The 19,902-nt window shown below is 56.2% G+C and overlaps 1 protein-coding gene and 1 long non-coding RNA gene across 4 annotated transcripts in view; one reads left to right on the top strand and one right to left on the bottom strand.

Annotated features, from left to right (window-relative positions):
- LOC105103094 (uncharacterized) overlaps nucleotides 1-1,900 on the top strand; it is a 31,643-nt gene extending 29,743 nt beyond the window's left edge. Inside the window, exon 4 of the long non-coding RNA XR_010379298.1 lies at nucleotides 1,772-1,900. This is a non-coding gene — a long non-coding RNA (uncharacterized LOC105103094). The remainder of the gene's footprint in view (nucleotides 1-1,771) is intronic.
- Nucleotides 506-19,902, bottom strand: part of LOC116151033 (P2Y purinoceptor 8) — a 45,866-nt gene continuing 26,469 nt past the window's right edge. For 2 of the 3 annotated variants that reach the window (XM_064482651.1, XM_064482652.1), the window contains exon 2: nucleotides 506-4,379. In XM_064482651.1, coding sequence (XP_064338721.1) covers nucleotides 3,262-4,344 — 1,083 coding nt within the window. In that variant the 5' untranslated portion in view covers nucleotides 4,345-4,379 and the 3' untranslated portion in view covers nucleotides 506-3,261. Of the gene's footprint in view, nucleotides 4,380-15,456; nucleotides 16,261-19,902 lie in introns of those variants that run through there. The other variant, XM_064482653.1, reaches the window with a different exon arrangement.

Here is a 19,902-nt window from a genome sequence, read left to right as displayed (position 1 = left end):
ACAGGTTTTGAGCCTGGGTGTTTTCAAATAGGCTGACGTGAAGAGAGTGATATGATGAAACACACGCGTGGGAAACGTGCGTGTGTGTGTGCGCGCACACAGACGTGTGCAGGCATGTACGGGTATGTGTGTATGTGTGAGTGTGTTTGCTCTTGTATGTAAACCTAGCGTTTGCCGTCATGGGACTATTTTTACATACATTCTCAGCATCCGAGCTTTTAACAGAGCCCACCCGACAAATCGATTCCACCGCACGCCCCCGCCCGCGTTCCGCTGCCCGGTGCTCGCACCGGGTGCTCAGAGCAGCCAGATTCCGCAGTCACTGAAGCTCCAGGGGGCTGGTGGTTCCGGCGTGAGATGGGGGGCGTCTTTGGAAGGGAGGGGGGTCTCAGAAAATGCAGAGAGAAGGGCGTTTGCCCTCTGCACTGGAATAACTCATGGACGTGTTTCTCTTTGTGGCGCCCTGTCCCCACACCCTTGCAAGAGCCAAATCACACCACCCACATCTTTTCTTTTTTTTAATCTCTATTTAAGTACACACATATCCTTACGGGAGAGTTACCTGGTCAACACATTGAGCAACTGTGTGGGGAAAACACACACACACATACACACACACACACACCCCATTATTAAAATGGAAACAGGAGCAAAAAGTCCAGCCGTGGAGTTTTCAGGTTATCAGACAGACCCCTCGGACAGACTAATGGTCACCCCGCTTCCGCATGGAAATTCCCAGCAATTCGAAAGATGCTGTTGGACCCCCCCCCCCCAGTCACTTCAGCGGAACTGGGGGCCCCCAGGACGCAGACCTAATGGCTGGCCGACCGGCCACACAACCAAGTAGTGCTGACAGTGGTGGCAAAACTCGGACCTTGGCTGGCGGGGCCGTGCGGCCCGTGACCGGACGGCCGCAGGGACGTGACGCCCGCCGGCGGAGGCGGTTGCGCACGAGGCCGGCTCCCGCTGAATCCAGGCGGCAACACATCTTCACGCTGCAGCAGAGAAAGGCTCCGTGAGGGTGGTTTGAGGTTTTTCACAGCTTTGTAGCATCAGACGCCGGAGGCCCACACCCGGAGCGTGGGTGCGGGCGGCTCAACGGCTCAGGGTTTCCGCCCCCAGGCTGCTGCCAACTCAGCTTGGCTTTCTAGGGTTCGGCTTTGGGACAGTCGGGAAGAGCGGGCCATGGCACACCCTCCGTGGACGATGGGGGTCCCGAACACCAGCTTTCTTCCTGTCCCTGGCCTGGGAGGCTGGGCTCTTTTCTTAGGGGCGTGTCCAGCCGTCTCTCCGAAGGCTCTGGAGGGTGTCTCTCGCCTCCCTGCAAACACGTGGAGGGGGACGGAGGGGACCCCTAGGCTGCTCCTCTAAGCCAAAGGGTTGGATCCACAAAGCACCGCCCCCTCCCAGCCCCGCCCAGAGCCGGCATTGGGCACAAGGCTGCCTGCAATCACCCAGCCAGGGGCCAGAGTCACGGCCTCAGAATTTCAGTGTCTGTGTCCTGGGGCAGCGGTAACAAATGACCCCAAGGTAGGGGCTTAAGACCACAGGCACCCATCCTCCCCTGGTCCTGGAGACCAGACGTCTGAGGTCAAGGTGTCCCAGGGCTGCGCTCCCTGCCGAGGCTCCAGGGGAGGGTCCCTCCTGCCTCTTCCAGCTTCTGGGGGCTCCAGGTGTCCATCCCTGGGCTGGTGGCCGCCTCCCTCCCGTCTCTGCCTCCGTCTCCACGGGGCGTCTCCTCTGTGTCTGTGTCTCTTCTGTCTCTTCTAAGGTCACTGTCCTTGGATGCAGGGCCACACCAATGCCATAGGTCACACTGCGAGGTTGCGGGCAGACATGGATTCTGGGGGGACACCGTTCACCCCAGTGCACGTGTCTTCCTACTTCCAAAGCAGTGATGGCGGGCCAGGCATCCCCAGAACATCAGCTCCTGATCTCCACCATCATTTCTGACCCACAGTGGGGGGGGGGGGTCCTGCCCCACGGCCACTCCAGCTGGAGGTCCCAGAGACCCCGCCCTCTGGCCCCTCGCAGGTCTCACCTTATACGCTGCAGGGCTGTTTTCACTTCCAAGGGAGCCCTGAACCCAATTCTGTGTGTCTCCTTGTGACGTACAAAGTTCCCGAAACGTTGTTTCAGGCAAATCCCAGCCTGCCAAGAACGTGCCTCCCAAGAATGCCCTGGGGGCTGGGCCCCTCCTTTTCCCAAAGCAGCCCACGTATGGGGGCTGCACAGGTGCATCCGGGTGCTGACCAGGCCAGCGGGCCCTCCTGTGGCCTGTTTGGTCAGTGCCTGGTCCCCAAAGGATCTCACCGGTCAGGCCAGCTCCGACCCCAGCAGCAACCCCAGAGCCCAGGAGGACTTGCCGTGGCCTGGGGCTCTCAGCTGGGATGGGGGAGCCACAGAACAGGCCGGAGGGGGCCCCAAGGCGAGCTGTACCCCAAACATGTCAGGGAGCCTCAACACTCATTGTCCTTAGCAATGTCTCACCCACCCAGAGACCCTCGGTCAGGGTGGCCTGATCCACACCTCCTGGCCCAATCTCCTTCCCCTCTGGGGGTTCCCACTTGTGGACACTTAGGTAGAAACTGACCCTCGAAGGCCCAGAGTGACCGAGTGCTCTGGAAGCCCCCCTGTTTGCTTGGCTCTTGGGGGGACCAGGTGATGTCGGGGGGGACCTGTGAACCCCAGGAGGATGGTGGGGGCTGAAGGTGCCTGTCCAAGGTCATCTGGCTGAATCCCAGCTCCCAGAGTGACCAAGGCCGAATTGACCACGAGGTTGGGGGGCTCCATGAGGCTAGGGGAGCAGAGGGGCCCTCACACCCCAGCACAGGGAGTGGGCAGGCAGCCAGGCTACTGGGATGTTGAGGGCCCCAGGAGGACGTAGCTGGGCTGGCCAGTCACCCACTCGACCACAAAGTGGGGGCGGCCTGTGCGACGGCGGTGGAGGAAGGGAGGGAGGAGGGCTGGAAGGAAGGAAGGATGGAGGGGAGGATGGAGGGGGATGGGCGGGGGATGGAGGGGAGGATGGAGGGGAGATGGACGGGAGGATGGAGGGGGGATGGGGGATGGAGGGGGGATGAGGGGATGGACAGGAGGATGGAGGGGAGATGGACGGGGAGATGGAGGGGAGGATGGAGGGGAGGATAGAGGAGGGGATGGACGGGGAATGGAGGGGAGGGTGGACAGGGGGATGGAGGGGAGGATGGAGGGGAAGATGGGGTCCACCGCCGTCTGCCCGCTGCCCCAGAGGCGCCCGGCTCAGAACACGCTCTCCTGCCTCTGGAAGCAGGGCCGGCCGGCCGCCTCGGGCCCGTCGGCTTGGGCACTGGCCACGGAGCGCGCCGACAGCGTCCGCGCGGAGAAGAGGCTGTCCCGGCGTGCGGTGTCCAGGCTGTCGGCGGGCAGCGGCCCGTAGCCCAGGTAGTCCCGCAGCCGCAGCTGGAACTCGTGCGAGGCGAAGTAGTAGACGAAGGGGTCCAGGCAGTTGTTCAGGCAGCTCAGGCAGAGCGTGAGCTTGTACACGTGGTAATAGCTGTGGCCCAGGAACAGGCGGCTGACCATGTGCACGAGCAGCACGAAGTTGTTGGGCGCGAAGCAGGTGACGAAGGCCAGCAGCACCACGGCGGCCAGCCCCACGGCGCGCCGCCTCTGGCCCTGGCCCTCCGGGTGCTCGGGCGTCCGCAGCAGCGTGAGGATGGTGGCCGTGTAGCAGGCCACGGTGACCACGAAGGGGATGAGGAAGAGCACGATGAACAGCGTGAAGAGGAAGACGGCCCACGTGGCCACGCTGGGCAGCATGGTGGACTTGAGCACGTCGAAGCAGGTGACGATGCCGAGCGCGTGCACCGTGTACGTCAGGTCAGTGCGGGCCAGCGGGGACAGGGCGGCCAGCAGCAGCAGCCACGTGCCGGCGCAGGCGGCCACGGCGTAGCGGCGGCGGCGCCAGGCCACGGAGGCCAGCGGGTAGACGACGCCCAGGAAGCGGTCCACGCTGATGCAGGTCATGGTGAGGATGGAGGAGTACATGTTGGCGTAGAAGGCCACGGTCACCACGTTGCACAGCAGCTCCCCGAACACCCAGTGGTTGCCGTTGCAGTGGTAGTAGATCTGGAACGGGAGCACGCTGGCCAGCATCAGGTCCGTGACGCTCAGGTTGATCATGAAGATGACCGACGGCGTCTTGGGGCCGATGTGCCGGCACAGCACCCACAGGGAGAACAGGTTCCCGGGGATGCTGACCAGCGCCACCAGCGAGTACACCACGGGCAGGACCACTGCGATGGCCGGGTCCCGCAGCATCAGGAGGGTGGCGTTGTCCGGACGCGACATGTTCATGTCCATCTTGGCGCCGGTGCCGGGGGCTCCGGGGGGCTGAGCTGCAAGGCAAAGGGGTGGCACCGGGGGTGAGAGGGGTGGAACCCACTCCGAGAGGGGGCTGGCCTGCGCCCTGGCTTCCCTCCCTCCTGTTCCCTCTTCACTCCCTCTCCCGTATCCCAGACCCCATAGATGCTAAATCCTGAAGGCCCCCATCACACACAGAAGCAGAAGCAACAATTTAAAAATACCCACCAGAGTCTTCCCAGGGTCCCGACCCAGGATGGGGGTTAGGACACCTGCCCTTCTACCCTGGACTGCACTTGGAAGCACAGGGAGTGTGCTGCAATGCCCGGTGCACCAGCTTCAATACTGGGGCCATGAGGATGGAGGGGAGTGCGACGGAGGAGGTCCAAGGTTACAAAGGAACCAAAGGGACTGACCCTCTTTCCAAGCTGCAAAGTAGCTTCTCTGAGCCCTGGTTTCCTCACCGGCACACGTGGTGTTTAAGTCAGGATCCCAAGACCTTGGGGCTGTGCTGGGTGTCTCTGGCGGCCACCCCAGCCAGACGGGGGTGCTGTGCCACCGGCATTGGGGTCCCAGCACTTTGATTACTGTCACCCTGTGCCTGGCCTCTGGGCTTCTACCTGTAACACCTCACCCCCCACCAACAGCCCAGCTCTGCTCCCTTCCACATCTGGGGCCCCATTCCCATAGCACCCATGGGGAGCTGCTTATTTGGGACAGAGAGGGGATGTTGGGGTCCATGAGACACCTCCCCTGTCTCCTCCCTCCCTCCTGCCTCCCCCGCAGTGGGCTTTTCTGTGACGGATTTGGATCCCCTATTATAACAGCATCCGTAGCCTCAGCAGGACGTGCAAACCAGAAAGGGGGTTGCAAGTGGGCTGGGATCACGTCCCCAACCTCCAAAGACGAGCAGATCCCCTGCTTGGCCCCCGCCCTGACAGGGGGGTCCTGGCAGCTCCCCAAGACCATGCAGTGAGTCCTCTGCTCCTCCACCAAAGGCCGCGCAGGTGCCTCCCCTGGGACGCTTCAAGCATCCATGGTTGGAGGGAACAGTGTCTGACGGTCGGTCACCTCAAGTCCTTGCTTCGAGACCCAGCGTCCCCACCGGACAACGACACACACGTCCCTGGCGTGGTTTTGAAACCCCAGCCTCCTGGGAAGTGCACAGAGTACAGGAAGCAGGACCCCGCGGTACTTCCCAGGACCGGCCGCCCATCCCGCTGCAAACCACGCGGAAGACAGAACAGCGGACAGGTGTCACCGTTGCCGTGGGCATGTGACACCTTTGTCCTTTCCTTGACTCCTGAATTAGATCCCGGAGCTGTCCCTGCACAGAGTGTGGGCAGTTTAGTGGCAGAGGAAGGATGCAAGCCGAATGTATATTATAGGAATGGGGGAAACTGCAAACTCTGGGAACTTCAGAACAGAAGTATTAGGGGTATTTACTTGGCTCACAGGTTTCTCTGAGCCTTTGTTCCCCCTCTTTGGTGGCCCAGATCGGGCCCCACCTGTGCAGTGTCTGTGAGCTGCTGCTGCCCGGTGCGGGCCCGGCTGGAGGTCCGGGCAGAGGAGGAGTGAGCGTGTCTGTCCTGGGCTCTGCCTGCCCGGGGTCCATCCCTGTGTGGTCAGCAGAGATTTTAAAAATCAGGCTTTAGCAGGGGAGGCTCTAGTTCAGTGTAAGCATGCATGTTTATCACACATGAGATCCTGGGTTCAATCCCCAGTGCTGCTTCTAAAAATAAATAAACCTAATTACCTCCCCCGCAAAAAAAAAAAAAAAAAAAAAAACCTAAACAAAATAAATAAAACATTAAACAAGCAAAATAAAAAGAGGGCTTTAATACTCGGTTGTACCTTTTGATAATTTCTGGTGGGTTCACCGAGACGGGCAGATGGAGAAACCCAAGTGGGGGTGATCTTCAAAATGTTGTCATCAGCCCCACAGAGATGAAAGTGTTCTGAAACTAGGCAGAGACGGCGCAGATGCCAAGTGCTGGTGAACTGCACACTTTGAAAGGGGTAATTTTATGTCGGGTGAACTTTGCCACAGTCAGAAAGAAAAAGAGAAAGAAAGGGAAAGAGATTTTCAAGAGAGAGAGAGAGAGGAAAGACAGAGACAGAGAGTTTCCCCATCATATTTATTTCTACTCCAGGTTTAAGGTTCTGACTTTGACTTGAACCTTTATTTTGGAGCAGTTTCAGGCTCACTGGAGAATGGCTAAGAGTGCCAATGGAGCGGGGGGTTCCCCGGACCCTCTGGCAGCTTCCCCTGGGGTGTCTTTGTCGGGCTAGGAAGTTGCTGTCTGCCTTTGCACATGTTTTTTTTGTAGGTTTGACTGAAGTCCACAAGCAGCTGACTTGAAGTAAAGACAATGTGCTGCCTATGATGGTGGGCCTCGTCCAATCCGGTGACGGTCTTAAGCTCAAACACTGAGGTTTCCCAGAGAAGAAGGAACTCTGCCTCCAGACGGCAGCGTCAGCTCCCACCTGGGTCTCCAGCCTGCCCACCGGCCCTGCAGATTGCAGACTCACCAGCCCCACAACCGTGGGAGCCACTTCCTTGAAATAAATTTCTTTTCATATGTCATATTTCACATTTGTGTATATGTATATGTGCAAATATATACACCTGTGTTTGTATACATGTGTGTACACGTATATTGAACTGCGCACATTCAACCTTAAGTCCTCAAGGAAAGTCATCATGCAAGAATGACACCTTTCTGACCTGGTCCACAGCATCTTCCCACATCTCAGCTATGTGCATATTTGCAGGAGGGACCCTGCGTGTTGGAGCCCGACACAGGGACAGGTGCCCAGCCCAGGGGTCCAGAGATGGGGGTCGGACTCCAGGCTCTGCTGCGAGGCTCCCCCGGGGACCCTGGGCGGGTCCCCAAGGGCTCTGTGAACTCTGAAGGGCAGGCTTGGAGCTCCCCGTCTGTTCCAGGCAGTGAAGGCACGCCACAAATGGAGCTTCCCAGCTGTGAATGAGGGCTGGAGAGCCGCCTACTCTTTCGCAGCTGGGTTTGGTTTTCCCGTTGCTGATAAAGCTCGGTGTGGACCCAGTGGGAGGCACCGCCGTGTGCAGGGACCGCCGACATCTATTGTCCTGAGCGCTCTACGGAAGCTCCTCTAGTGGGTTCTGAGCTGTCTCCTCCCACAGCTGGAACTTGAGATTTGCACTCCTGAACTTCTGTTTTTGCTGCTTCCCACACAGAGACATGTGCAGAGCTGACCACGCACCCTTCTCCTGATTGCCGGTCCCTCAGACCCACGGGGAGACGGTGTCAGCGTCCATAGGGGGTGAAGGGACCCCTGGGGCTGTGTGCACCCCAGCTCCCATGCACAAGGGGTCCAAGTTTCACTTTGTTGGTAATTTGTTATGTAAATGCAATTGAAAGGCAGCTCACTGTTCACTTCTTTTGCTTTTTTCCAGAGTCTGGGCGATGGCTTTGTCCCTTCATTTTATCTGTCCTGTATCTACCTGGATGATACCAGCTTTCTTTTTCTTTAAATGCTGGGAAAAGAGCTTTCACGCTTTAAGGCATGAAAAAATAGAAAGAGAGAAGGAGAGAAAGTGAAAGAAAGAAAGAGAGAAAGAGAAAAAAAGGAAAGAGGGAGGGAGAGAGGGAGGGGAGGAAGTTTGAAGAAAGAAAAATCACTGTTTTTTCCTCACTTTCAGAGATGGCGCCCGTGTTGGGCCATCTGACCTGGAGCCACGTGGGTGGGGACATCCGGCGGGGGTCAAGGATGCTGTAAAGTTGCCCAAGGGACCATCACGTGTGACGCCAAGTTGACAGTCCTCCCGGCACACCATGCTCCCTTACGGGGCGGTCTGCAAGCCAGGAAGAGAGTCTTCACCAGAATATGGCCTTGCAGACATCCTAAGCCCGGACTTCCAGCCTCCAGGACGAAAAATGAGAAACAAAAATGTGTGCTGCTTAAGCCGCCCTGCCCGGGGTGCTGCGTGTTAGCGCAGCCCGAGGCGACCAAGACAGCCGGCACACGGATGGCCTCCGGCCGTGGCTGCCGGCGCGTCTCACACGGGCAATTGGCCGGAGGTGCCGGGCCACACAAGTCCCAGTGGCTGGCCTGAATTCCGTGCACCAGGGGGTCAGAGTCCCTGTGCTGTTCCACGGTCCCCGCCGCCCTGCTGGCAGCTGGCGAGGCAGACGCTGCGTTTCATAGACGAGGACTCTGAGGCTCCAGGGGCCCACGTTGTATGTCGCTCAGAGCTCTGCCCCCAGGGTGCCCTCTGCTCCCGTCCCCACTGCAACTTGATTTGTCCCAACGGCCGTGAGCTGGGCGTGGGTTGTAACTGTCACGGGGGCGTCCAGCCCCGCACGTGTGTTAGCCGGAAACGTGGTCCCTGGGCTGCCGGGGAGGCCGGCATGAGGCCTTCAAAGCTTATCTGGATGTCAAGGCCCATCGCAAGCCTGACCTACTGTTTCTTCCTCTGTTGGAGACGTGCCATCTGTGGCCAGCATGTGCAGAAAGAGCTTCCTCAAACCCATTTAAAAATGGCCCCAAGTTTCACTTTGAGTGGGAAGTTTTCCACTCCGCTAAGCGCACGGCCAGGTGCGGATCCTGCAGTTTTCCGTGGGCCGGCCCCGCTCCCTGCGGCGGGCCATCTCGGCCCCCCCTCGGCTTCAGCAGCAAAAGGGACATGTCCTTGTTGGGGTCCCCATGGGTGCCACCCTGCCCGGCCCCGGCTGACCACGATAGCCTTTATGCTGATGGCCTCAGGCCGTGGCTGGAGGTACGTCTTCACACGCACGGGCCGGAGAGCTGCCAGTAATTTACAGGGCACAGGGAGCGACGGGGCAGGAGGCTGCCGGGTGTCCATGGAGGCGAGGGGTGGGGGGAAGTTGTCTGAGATGAGGGAGGGGTAGACAGCCCTGGAGGCAGAAAACGCATCTCCCTCCGATGGGATGGAGGTGCAGAGGAATTTGGAATTCCAGGGCAGGATCTGGGGAAACATTGTTCACATTTCTGCTCAAACAGCTACAAATGCACTGAGAAGTGCTGTGGTAACCTCCAGGGGGGCGCTTCAAAAGGGTGCAAATTTGCATAACACATGGCCGCCCCGGGGAGGGGAAGGTAGCAGGGGTTGCCGAAAGCCCATGTGGGTGGCGGGAGCCCCCCACCACCACCACCGGCAGCCTCTCCCTGCAGCCTTGAACTTGCTCCCGCCCACTGTGGCGCCCCCACCGGCTGCTTTCACCTGTGCCCCGGCCCGGCCCCGGCCCCGCCCCCTCCACCCCGCCACCTGCAGCCTCGTGGTGTCTGGCCCCCCAGGACGGCGGCGCCTGTCGGCTTGCCGAGCAGCTCGGGTGATTAATAAAGACCTCTCTAACAGACACCGACCGGCTTCTCTGAAACCCAAGGCGTTTGCGGTTTGGACCCGGAGCGGGGCGGGGTGGGCGGTGGGGGGAGGCACGGCAGGATGGAAATTTTATGAAACCAGCGAAAAACGGTCGCTGGTGGCCACCCGACGCTCTGCCAGGCGCTGGGTGAGCAGAGGTGGCTCTTGCAAAAGGCAGGCGGCTGGCAGGCTGCATCATTTTGTTGTGCAAGGAACTGCGTGCTCGGCGGGCAGATCTGAGAGCCGGTCCCCGCTCCTCACCTGTCGGGGCTGCTGTGTGCCCCGCCCCCGCCCGCCTGGCCCAGCTTGCTTCTTAACAGCTTTACTGACATACAATTGTCACATCATAGAGCCGCCACCACCGTGGAACGTGGACACTTCAGTGCTTTTCCATCTATTTGCAGATACGCAGTCACCCCCAAAGCGCCCCCATCGCGCGATCCTGGAATCTAAAAGATTCCGGCGTCTTTAAAAGAATTCCTGCACACCACGGCCGTCAGCCCACGCTCTCCCGCCTCCCCAGCCTGCGTGGACACACGTTTAAAAATTACATTAAAATTCACATATCCTACGATGCAAGGTGCATGTTCTCCAAGTGTTCCATTCATCATAACTATTTCTGGAAGATTTTCGGTATCCCTGAAGAAAAGCTGTTCCCATGAGCAGCCACTCCCCTCCCCGTCCCCCAGCCCCTGGCACCACGAACCCACTTTCTGTGTCTATGGAGTTGCCTGTTCTGGGCGTTTCCTGTAAATGGAATCACACCCTGTCTGTCCTTCTGTGTCTGCTTCTCTCACGGAGCATCTTGTGTCCAGGGTCCAGCCACGCTGCAGCCTGTGTCAGAGCGTCACTCCTTTTCCTGGCTGAGTAGTATTCCCCTCTGTGCACAGACCCCGTTCTGTTTATCCATGCATCCACGGACATGTGGGTTTTTCCCACCTTTTTGCTGTCATGAATCAAACCACTTATCACTTACACCCGGCCCGGGACCACTCCCCATCTGAAGCTGTGCGATGCTGAGATGCTGAGACGTTTGGTCCTTCTGTAAATGTTGAGATGCGTCTTACTCAAGTGGGGAGGTGACAAGGTAAACAGTCAACACCACCTGTGAGTCAGACGGGTGAGGGCTCCTTAGGGATCCCTGCTGCGTTTTTTGCATAATAACAGCCCGTGTTTCCTGAGTGCCCAGAGCTCAGTTCACAGTGGGGAAAAGAAGGTCCTGACCCCACCCCAGTCAGTGTGGCCTGGCCTCCCTTCTGGGCTGCATGAGTCTTGGTTCCACTCACGTTGTGGTGCTTTGCGAGGGCAGCCCTGGGAGACTCAGACACCCCCAAAGCTTTCCAGGACCACCGCCGCTCCAGAGAGCCGGTGATGTCGGACGCTCCACGCGGACGGTGCCTTGGTCTAAGCAGAATATTCAGTCGTGTTCAGACACACACGGGCCATTCCTCTCACACCCAGGGCCGCTCCCTCCCTAGAGACCGCACCCAGGACTCACCATGATGCAACCGAGCTAAAATAAACTCGCACGTGCCCAACGCAGGAAGTGCTGGGAAAACACAGGGCGTGTGGCCCCCACTCGGACCTCAGTGTCCTCGTCTGTCACATGGGGATTATTGACTCCTCCTCCGAGGCTTGCCACGGTTCCAAGTGACCCAATGATGGTGACGCCGGGGTGTAAACTGGGGTGTGACCATAAGAATTAAGTGCATCAGTGACTGGGGAGGGGGGTGTCCTGGGCAGTTTTGACAAGTGACCCCTAACTGGGTGGTTCAAAACAACAGAGATTCATCCTCCCCCCGTCCTGGAGGCCAGATGTCTGAGGTCAAGGTGTCCCAGGGCCGCGCTCCCTCCGGAGGCCCCAGGGGAGGGTCCCTCCTGCCTCTTCCAGCTTCTGGGGGCCCCAGGCGTCCATCCCTGGGCTGGTGGCCGCCTCCCTCCCGTCTCTGCCTCCGTCTCCACGTGGCGTCTCCTCTGTGTCTGCGTCTCTCCTCTTCTGTCTCTTCTGAGATCACTGTCCTTGGATGTAAGGCCACCTCCTCCAGGAGGACCTCCTCCCAGGTCCTTCACTTCATCCCATCTGCAGAGAAGCCCCTTTCCAAACAAATCACACTCACAGGATCCAGGGCCAGGATGTGGGTTTGCCTTTTGCGGGCCCCCATTTGTTCCATTCAACAGCAGGCGCCAAGGAGAACCTTTCTCAGATCTCTTTGGACTTTCCGTGCATCTGGGGAGAAGCTTGTGGTGTCAGACACGTCCCCGCCAGACACTTTCTTGGAGAGAAGACTGCCCCGGCTGCCCACCCTGCAGGAGTCCAGGCAACGCAAGGCTTGTTGGGAACCTGACCATGGCGCCCAGAAGAGCTAACCATTCCCATGAGAGTTGGGACCCGGGGGGAGGCTGTGTGTCCGCACCACCAGCCTCATGTGGGAGACCCCCTTCTTGCCCATGACCCCAGGACATGGCCGATGCTTGCGGTCCTGCTCAGCAGCAGAAGCTGCCTTGAGTTTTCTGGTCGACCATGGGGACCTCACAAAAGACACCGGAAACTCTGTGGTTGTCATGGGCTGAACTGTGACTGCCCCCAACCAAATTTGTATGTTGAAATCCTAACTCCCGAGACCTCAGCATGTGACCTAAGTTACAAGTAGGGTCTTTGTAGATGTGATTAGTGACATTAAGATGAGGTCCTGCGCAAGCAGGCTGGGACCTGAGTCCAGTATGACTGGGGACCTCATGAAAAGGGAGCATTCGGATGCACACAGGTGCACACAGGAAGACGCCGCGTGGGGAGGGAGGCACAGACGGAGGTGACACCTCCGTAATCCAAGGACCCCCCGCAAACAGCAGAAGGTGGGCAAGGGGCCCGGGGCACGTTCTTCCCTGGAGCCTCCAGAAGCACCCAGCCCTGCAGACGCCTTGATCTCAGACTTCTGGTCTCCAGAACGGACAGAGACTGAATCTCTGTGGTTCCAGCCCCCTGGTCAAGGGCCACAGCAGCCCCGGGAACGAACGTACAAGGGAAAAGAAGAAGAATTTAGCCGATAGACTCTGGAAAGTGAAAGCAATGATTCTGCAAAATAAAGCAGAGGGAAGGCCCTCCCCCAAGCAAAGATAAACATGGAAGGGCGAGGTCACAGGGGAGCAGAAAGGGAGGAGGACGCGGCCACAGTCTCAGCGGTGACATGGAGCAGGAAGGACACAGTTACAGATGGGAAAACTGCATTTCACGGGTAACATGGACTCATGCGACCCCCTTTGTTGGCCGACATACTCAGACGGTGCCCAGCGTTGCAGAAGCCCAGATGAGTGGAAACCCCGTCCACCCCGGGACTGAAGAAAGGCTTGAAGTTCTCCTGCCCAGGTCTCCTGCCCACAGTGGGTGAGGTGTCTCCCCTGCACCTCCTACTCCTGAAACCCACAGCCCTGGGGGTCCCAGACACAGCACCCCTTCCAGCGCTGGTGGGGAGGGGGGTACAGGGGTCTGTCTGCAGGTAGATCCACACTGACCTCAAGGAGATTTCAGCTTTGGGCCAACCGACTGCACTGGGTGGGGTTTCACGACATCTCATGCCATCACACACACACTCAAACTTGTTTGAGCGAGAGTCTTGATTGACAGGTCATCTGGACGTAGGAGAGGTACCAGAGGGTGTGACAGTGAGTGGACCTAGCCCAGGGGTTCTCAGCCAGGCAGCTGTGTCATCCCTGCCAGGGGACTCTCAGCAAGGCCTGGGGACGTTTCTGGTTGTCGTACTGGGAAGGGGGAGCTACTGGCACGTGGTGGGTGGAGACCAGAGACGCAGCTCCACACCCCACAGTGCACAGGACGCCCCCCATCAGAGAGTCACTCAGCCCCATGTCAGTCGTGTGAGGCTGAGAAACCCTGTCTAACATGAGAGACTTAGTATGTATGTATGTATGTATGTATGTTTGTATCTATCTATCCATCCATCCATCCATCCAACCATCCAAACATCCATCCATCCATCCTATCAATCAATCTATCAATCTATCAATTTATCTATCTATCTATCTATCTATCTATCTATCTATCTATCTATCTCTCTCTCTCTCTCTCTCTCTCTCTCTCTCTCTCTCTAGGATCTATCTACAAATCTATCTGTCATGTATCTATCTATGTGTGAATCATCTATTATCATCTATTGATTATCTCTCTCTAGCGTTCCTTCTCTGTCTTTTGGGCACAGAGATCTCAAGAACTAGAGAGACTGCAGAGATTCTAGAACAAGAGAGAAGCTTGACCAGGGAGGGCAGGAGCTGGGAAAGTGGAGGAACAGGGAGGTGGCTGAGGATATGAAGACGCCTTTGAAGAACGTACCAGAGGCCTCACCCCTGTGCCTTCCACCAAACAGGACTCCCTTTGGTTTTCTGCTGGTCTGTCCCCTACTGGACCCCAACCCATCCCAACGAGACCAGGGTCAAAGCTGAGACTTCTCTGCAGCTTCCCGAATTCCATCTCCCCAAGATGAAGTAGAGGCTTATGGTAACTTATAGTTACCAAAGGGGAAAGAGAGTGAGGGATAACTTTGGAGTTTGGGATCATCAGATACACACTACTGTATATAAAATAGATAAACAGCAAGGTCCTACTGTACAGCACAGGGAACTATATTCAATAGCTTGTAGTAACGTACATGGAAAAGAATATGAAAAGGAATATACGTATGTGTATGTAAGACTGAACCACGATGCTGTGCACCAGAAATGGACACAACATTGTCAACTGACCCTACTTCAATAAAAAAAAAAAAAAAAGAAGAGCCATGTAAATCCAAAGTCAGCAGAAGAAAGTAAATAATAAAAGTGAGGGTAGGAATCGATGACATTGAAAGCAGGAAATCACAGAGAGAAAAAAAAGAAATCAAAATCTCGTTCTTTGAAGACGTCAGTAAAATTGATAAAGGTCTGGACAGGCTAGCTAAGAAAAAAAGAGAGAAGGCACAAATGACTAATATCAGAAATGAAAGAGGGAAGGGGGTGGGAAGGGATAAATTAGGGAGTTTGAGATTTGCAAATGTTAGCCACTGCATATCAAAGTAGATTAAAAAACGGAATTTCTTCTGTAAAACACAGGGAACTACATTCAATGTCTTGTAATAACCTTTAATGGAAATGATTATGAAAATTGAACTATGTATGTGTATGCATGACTGGGACACTGTGCTGTGCACCAGAGATGGACACATTGCAACTGACTGTACTTCAATTAAAAAAAGAAGAATTAATGTTAAAAAAGAAAGGAATCAAAGAGGGGACGTCACTACAGATCCCACGGATACTAAAAGGATGATGATGGATTACGATAAACAAGTCTGTGCCCACAAATGCTACTACCTAAATGAAATGGACCCCTTCCTCAACATAACGTGCTAAAATGCACACCGTTTGAATAGGTCCATGTGTATTAAAGACATGAAACCAATCATGAATAAGCTTCCAAAACAGAAAGCTCCAGGTCCAGATGGGTTTACTGGTGAATTCCCCCAAACATCGAAGGAAGGAATTGTACCCATTCTCTACAGCCTCTCCCAGAAGATGGAAGCAGAGGGACTATGAGAAAATATCCACCTCCCTTTCATTGTGCCAATTTGCACTTGCAGCAAATGCAGTAAGGGGCAAGGGGACTCATTCCTCGTGTGGTCGCCGACAATCTGTCTTGCCCTGGCTCATCTTTCCCACCCGAGGCACGAGAAGTGGCTTCTCACTGAAGTGTCAACACTCACCATCACGCTGGCCACAAAAGTTTGACCATCTTTCTCACGTTCTCACACTGGGGTTTCCCGCCGGGCATGAGTTTGCCGTATGGAGCTGCTCAACTCTCTCCTACTAGCATGATGGTAGCAGGAATTGGTTCTATCTGTGTGGGTCTATTTCTGGGCTCTCTTTTCTGTCCCATCGACCCAGGTGTCTGTCTTTCACCAAAACCACACTGTCTTGATCAAGTCTTGACGTCGGGGAGTGGCCGTCCTCTGCCTTGGTTCTTTTCCTTTCATGCTGTGCTGGCCGTTCTGAGTCACGTCACTTTTTCTGGTGTGTGTGCTGCCGTCATTCTCACCGCTTGCTGGTCACCTTTTAGTTTTGTCAGCGCTATTTCATGTTGCACTCACGTTCGGTATCTTCAGGTCACAAGATCTTGCCCATTGCGTCTTTTGTATCTTACACCTTGCCCAAGAGTGCCTTCTCCATCCCGTAACTATAAAAGGTCCTCCCCTCTCTTTTTCTCTTCAAGGGCCTTCACGGTTTTTATTTCCTGCCGCCCGGGCTGTGTTGTAACTGTTCCTCGTGGACCATCACACACAGGGATGGTCTCTGGGCCTGCTCTTTGGCGAGCCTCGGTGTCTGCTCAGCAATGGTGTGGTGGGAGCCAAGAAACACAAGGTGAAATCCCAACCTCTCGTAAAGCAACGGTCTCTGAGACATCCCTGAGCTCACCACTGAGGCTGTAAGCCCTCGGCTTAAAGGTGCTCATGGGAGCCACCCCGGAGACACCTGCAATTGTACACCTCCTTACCAGATGTGGGTGTAGACCAGCTGATTCTCAAGTCTATAGGGACAGGCAAAAAAAAAAAAAAAAAAAAAAGCCCACAATAGCCAACATCATATTGAAAGAGAGCAAAATGGGAAGGCTGACACTGCCTGAATTCCAGACTTACCTATAAAGCGACAGCCATCAAGACCGTGGGGTGACCAGCTGGGGAGAGGGGAGGGGGAGGGGCAACATAGGGGGAGGGGAGTAACAGGTATAAGCTATTAGGTATAAAATAAATAAGCTACGAGGATATAGTGTGCAACACGGGAGTTTGGCCATTATTTCATAATATCTACAAATGGAGTAAAACCTTAAAAATCGTGAATCGCCTGAAACGTATATAATACTGCACGGTAATTATACATTAATTGTAAAAAAAAAAAAAAGAAAAGAGAGAGAGAGAACTTCGTGACCTTTCAGGAATATGCGAGGTAAATTTAATAATAATAATAAAAAAAAGCTGATGTGGTGTTGTGACAGAATAGAGAAACAGAGTAGACAGCCCAGAAATCGGCAAAGTCAACGGGGTCAACTGACCTTTGACAAAAAAGCAAAGGCAACACAGTGGAGCAGAGAGAGTGACTTAAGCAGACAGTGTTGGAACAACTCACATCCGCATAAAATAAAAACAACAACAGCAAAAGAATGTAGACCGTACGTGACCGTCTTTGCCATAATTGACTCAAGACGGACCACAGACCTACACGTAAAACACAGACTATAAAACTTCTGCAAGAAAATGCAGGAGAAGGGCGATGACTTTTTTAGACACAACACCCAAGGTGCCACCGTGAAGGAAATCACAGAGAAGCTGGACTGGGTCAGAATGAAAACTTGGGCAAACGTCCGCTCTGCAAACAACCACGTCAGGAGAGTGAGAAGACAAGCCACCGGCTGGGAGGAAATACTTGCAAGAGACAAATCTGCAGTTGACAAAAGTGCACAGGGAGCTCCTTGTATCTGGAACAGACAAGGGGCTCTTAAAACTCAACCCTAGGGGAAGAAAACCCAACTTAAAGACGAACCGAAGGCCTGAGCACTTCACCCAAGAAGACAGGTGACTACGTTGTAGGCAGTCAGGGAACTGGAAGTCAGCACCGCCACGAGATGCCACCAGGCCCGTCTCAGAATGACTAAGACCTAAAAACACCGACCCCACACGCGCCGGTGAGCTGCGGAACGGGCACCCTCAGCCCGCGCTGGGCGCTACGGGAGGGTCCTCGCCTCCTCCGTGGCCCTCTGGTCACTTCGAGGTGTGACCGCGTTTTCTCATGGGCGACGCGATGCCTTCAACGCCTCCACGGCCCTCACGCTCCCCTCTGTAGCCCCGAGATGCCCGTTACCTGCGTCTGGCCGCGGCCTTCACGGCGAGCGCACAGCCGCAGGCGCCGGGCGGCCGGCGGGCGATGGGGACGCAGCGGGCGGCCGGCCGGCCCGGCTTCCCCACGGGCCCCTCCGGGCGGCGAGCGGGCGCGCTGCCCACTGCACGGACGGCCGGGCGGCGGGCTGGCTCCCCTGCCCCGGCCTCGCTGTGCGCCTTATCTCTGCCCCCGCGTGCAGGTTCCCCTCGATTGCACAATCTGGACACAGTACGTGGCAGGCGATTTGCATGCCTGTGCCTTTATGCCCGAGATTTTGATCTGCCTCCTGCAGGCACGACCCAGCCCCGTTCAACGTGCTTTGCCTTCTGTCTCCTTCCCCCACCCCCCCGAAGTAAGGACACCTCTGAACAGGCTTCCTAACTAGCCAGCGACCACGTGCTGCCCAGAGCAAGTACCGGCTGCTTTTCTTTTGCATGACAATGTGTTTTTTTTTTTTCCCCCTTTTTCCAGCTGCACCTCTGAGCGGTTTTGTCTGAATCGCACCTGCAAGTTGAGCCTCTGTCTGTCAGGCAGGAAGCCACCCGAGGTGGACGCATTAATTAATGTGAAGTGCTATTCTGTGAAGAAGACGAAGAAGAAAAAAAAAGAGCTGGCCTGGGGGTGGGGGACCTGCCGGGAAATAGGAGTTTGCAAGTAGCAGGTATTGTGACATTCAAAAGCACTGCCTTTATGGGTAAACCAGAGCGCCAGGTGTGCTAAGAAGCTGGAGGGCTTTGCTTAACAGATCAGTCCAAGGAGAGACACAGCAGAAACAGAGAGACGGGGAGAGAGGCGTACACCCTTCACTGACTGCTAGCTCTTCTCAATCTCAAGACAGCCGCTGGAATTTCTCCTCCAGGTTGACAGGTGCGTTCACCTGCCACACAACCGTTTAATCCGGAGCATTCCCCGCATCCAATTCCGGAGTCAGCGAGTCCGGCCAACACGCCAGGGAGCAAACCACCCAAGGGAAGTTTGACAAGGGGCCGTCTCGCGCCTGCAAGACGCCACAGACGGGCTCCCTCCTTGCTGTCTTGTCAACTCAGACCCCCCGGGGACCAGAACCTTCTTCTTCGCTTTTCAGATGCCATTTAAACCCCTCTTTTGGCCAAGTGGGGACGCTTCCTGAAATGCGAACAAACACACGCAGGTGCGTCTCCTAACCTCTTAGGAAGAGCTTGGCACCCAGGAGGGGATGTTTTAAAGGAAGGCATCATACTGGGCCGTCTTGGGCAGGAACCTGCACGAGACGTAACACTTCACAGACACGCCCCCACCACCTGCGTCCCGCCCACGCCCCTAGGCCCAGGCCGAGGTCAGAGACGGGGGTCTTCTGGGCTGGGCAGACCACACAGCAAATCCTAAGAGGGTCTCCTGTGGATCAGACATGACCTGGAACCAGGGTCTCCAAGGAAGGAGCCCCCATGCCTCCCACAAAGAGGATGCGAGGTGACCCACAGGCCCACGAAGAACATTTTAGGGCTTGCAAATCGAATTCTGTTTCTCCACCTGGAACACAAGAAAGACATTGCCCTTTGCTAAGAGAGAGGACTGACCGTGCGTGTGTGTCTGGTTTATGGATGAAGTGAACACACGCATTTTGGGAGGCACAGTCAGACCTTGGCCCCAAGGGCTGGGTCTGGACATGAGCAAATGCAAAACGGACAGAGCCTGGAAGCCGCTTCATGGAGAACAGGTGGGGGTCAGTGGGGCGCCGTCCTTCCACAAGAAATCCTCGCCACCGACCGCCAGAGGAGGCGCACAGCCAGAGGGCAGCAACTGAGCGTCAGGTGACCGTGATTTCCAGTGCCGACCGATACAACGGAGACTTGTCAGTATGTGTCAGTCGCCCGGGACGGTCATGACCGATCACCTCAAACTGGGGGCTTAAAGCAACAGAGAGTCATCCTCCCCCTGTCCTGGAGGCCAGACGTCTGCGGTCAAGGTGTCCCAGGGCCGCGCTCCCTCCCGAGGCTCCAGGGGAGAGTCCCTCCTGCCTCTTCCAGCTTCTGGGGGCCCCAGGCGTCCATCCCTGGGCTGGTGGCCGCCTCCCTCCCGTCCCTGCCTCCGTCTCCACGTGGCTTCTCCTCTGTGTCTGTGTCTCTCCTCTTCTGTCTCTTCTGAGGACACTGTCCTTGGATGCAGGGCCATCTCCTCCAGGAGGACCTCCTCTCGGAGCCTTCACGTCATCCCATCGGCAGAGACCCTGTTTCCAGACAAGGTCCTGTTGCAGGTACCAGGGGTCAGGGTGCAGACGTGGCCTTTTGAGGTTCTCAGTT

The sequence above is a fragment of the Camelus dromedarius genome, chromosome X (assembly GCF_036321535.1).
Source record: "Camelus dromedarius isolate mCamDro1 chromosome X, mCamDro1.pat, whole genome shotgun sequence".
Taxonomy (NCBI): Eukaryota; Metazoa; Chordata; class Mammalia; order Artiodactyla; family Camelidae; genus Camelus; species Camelus dromedarius.
Note: the sequence above shows the minus strand (reverse complement) of the source record. Positions and strands in the feature narration are given on the sequence as shown.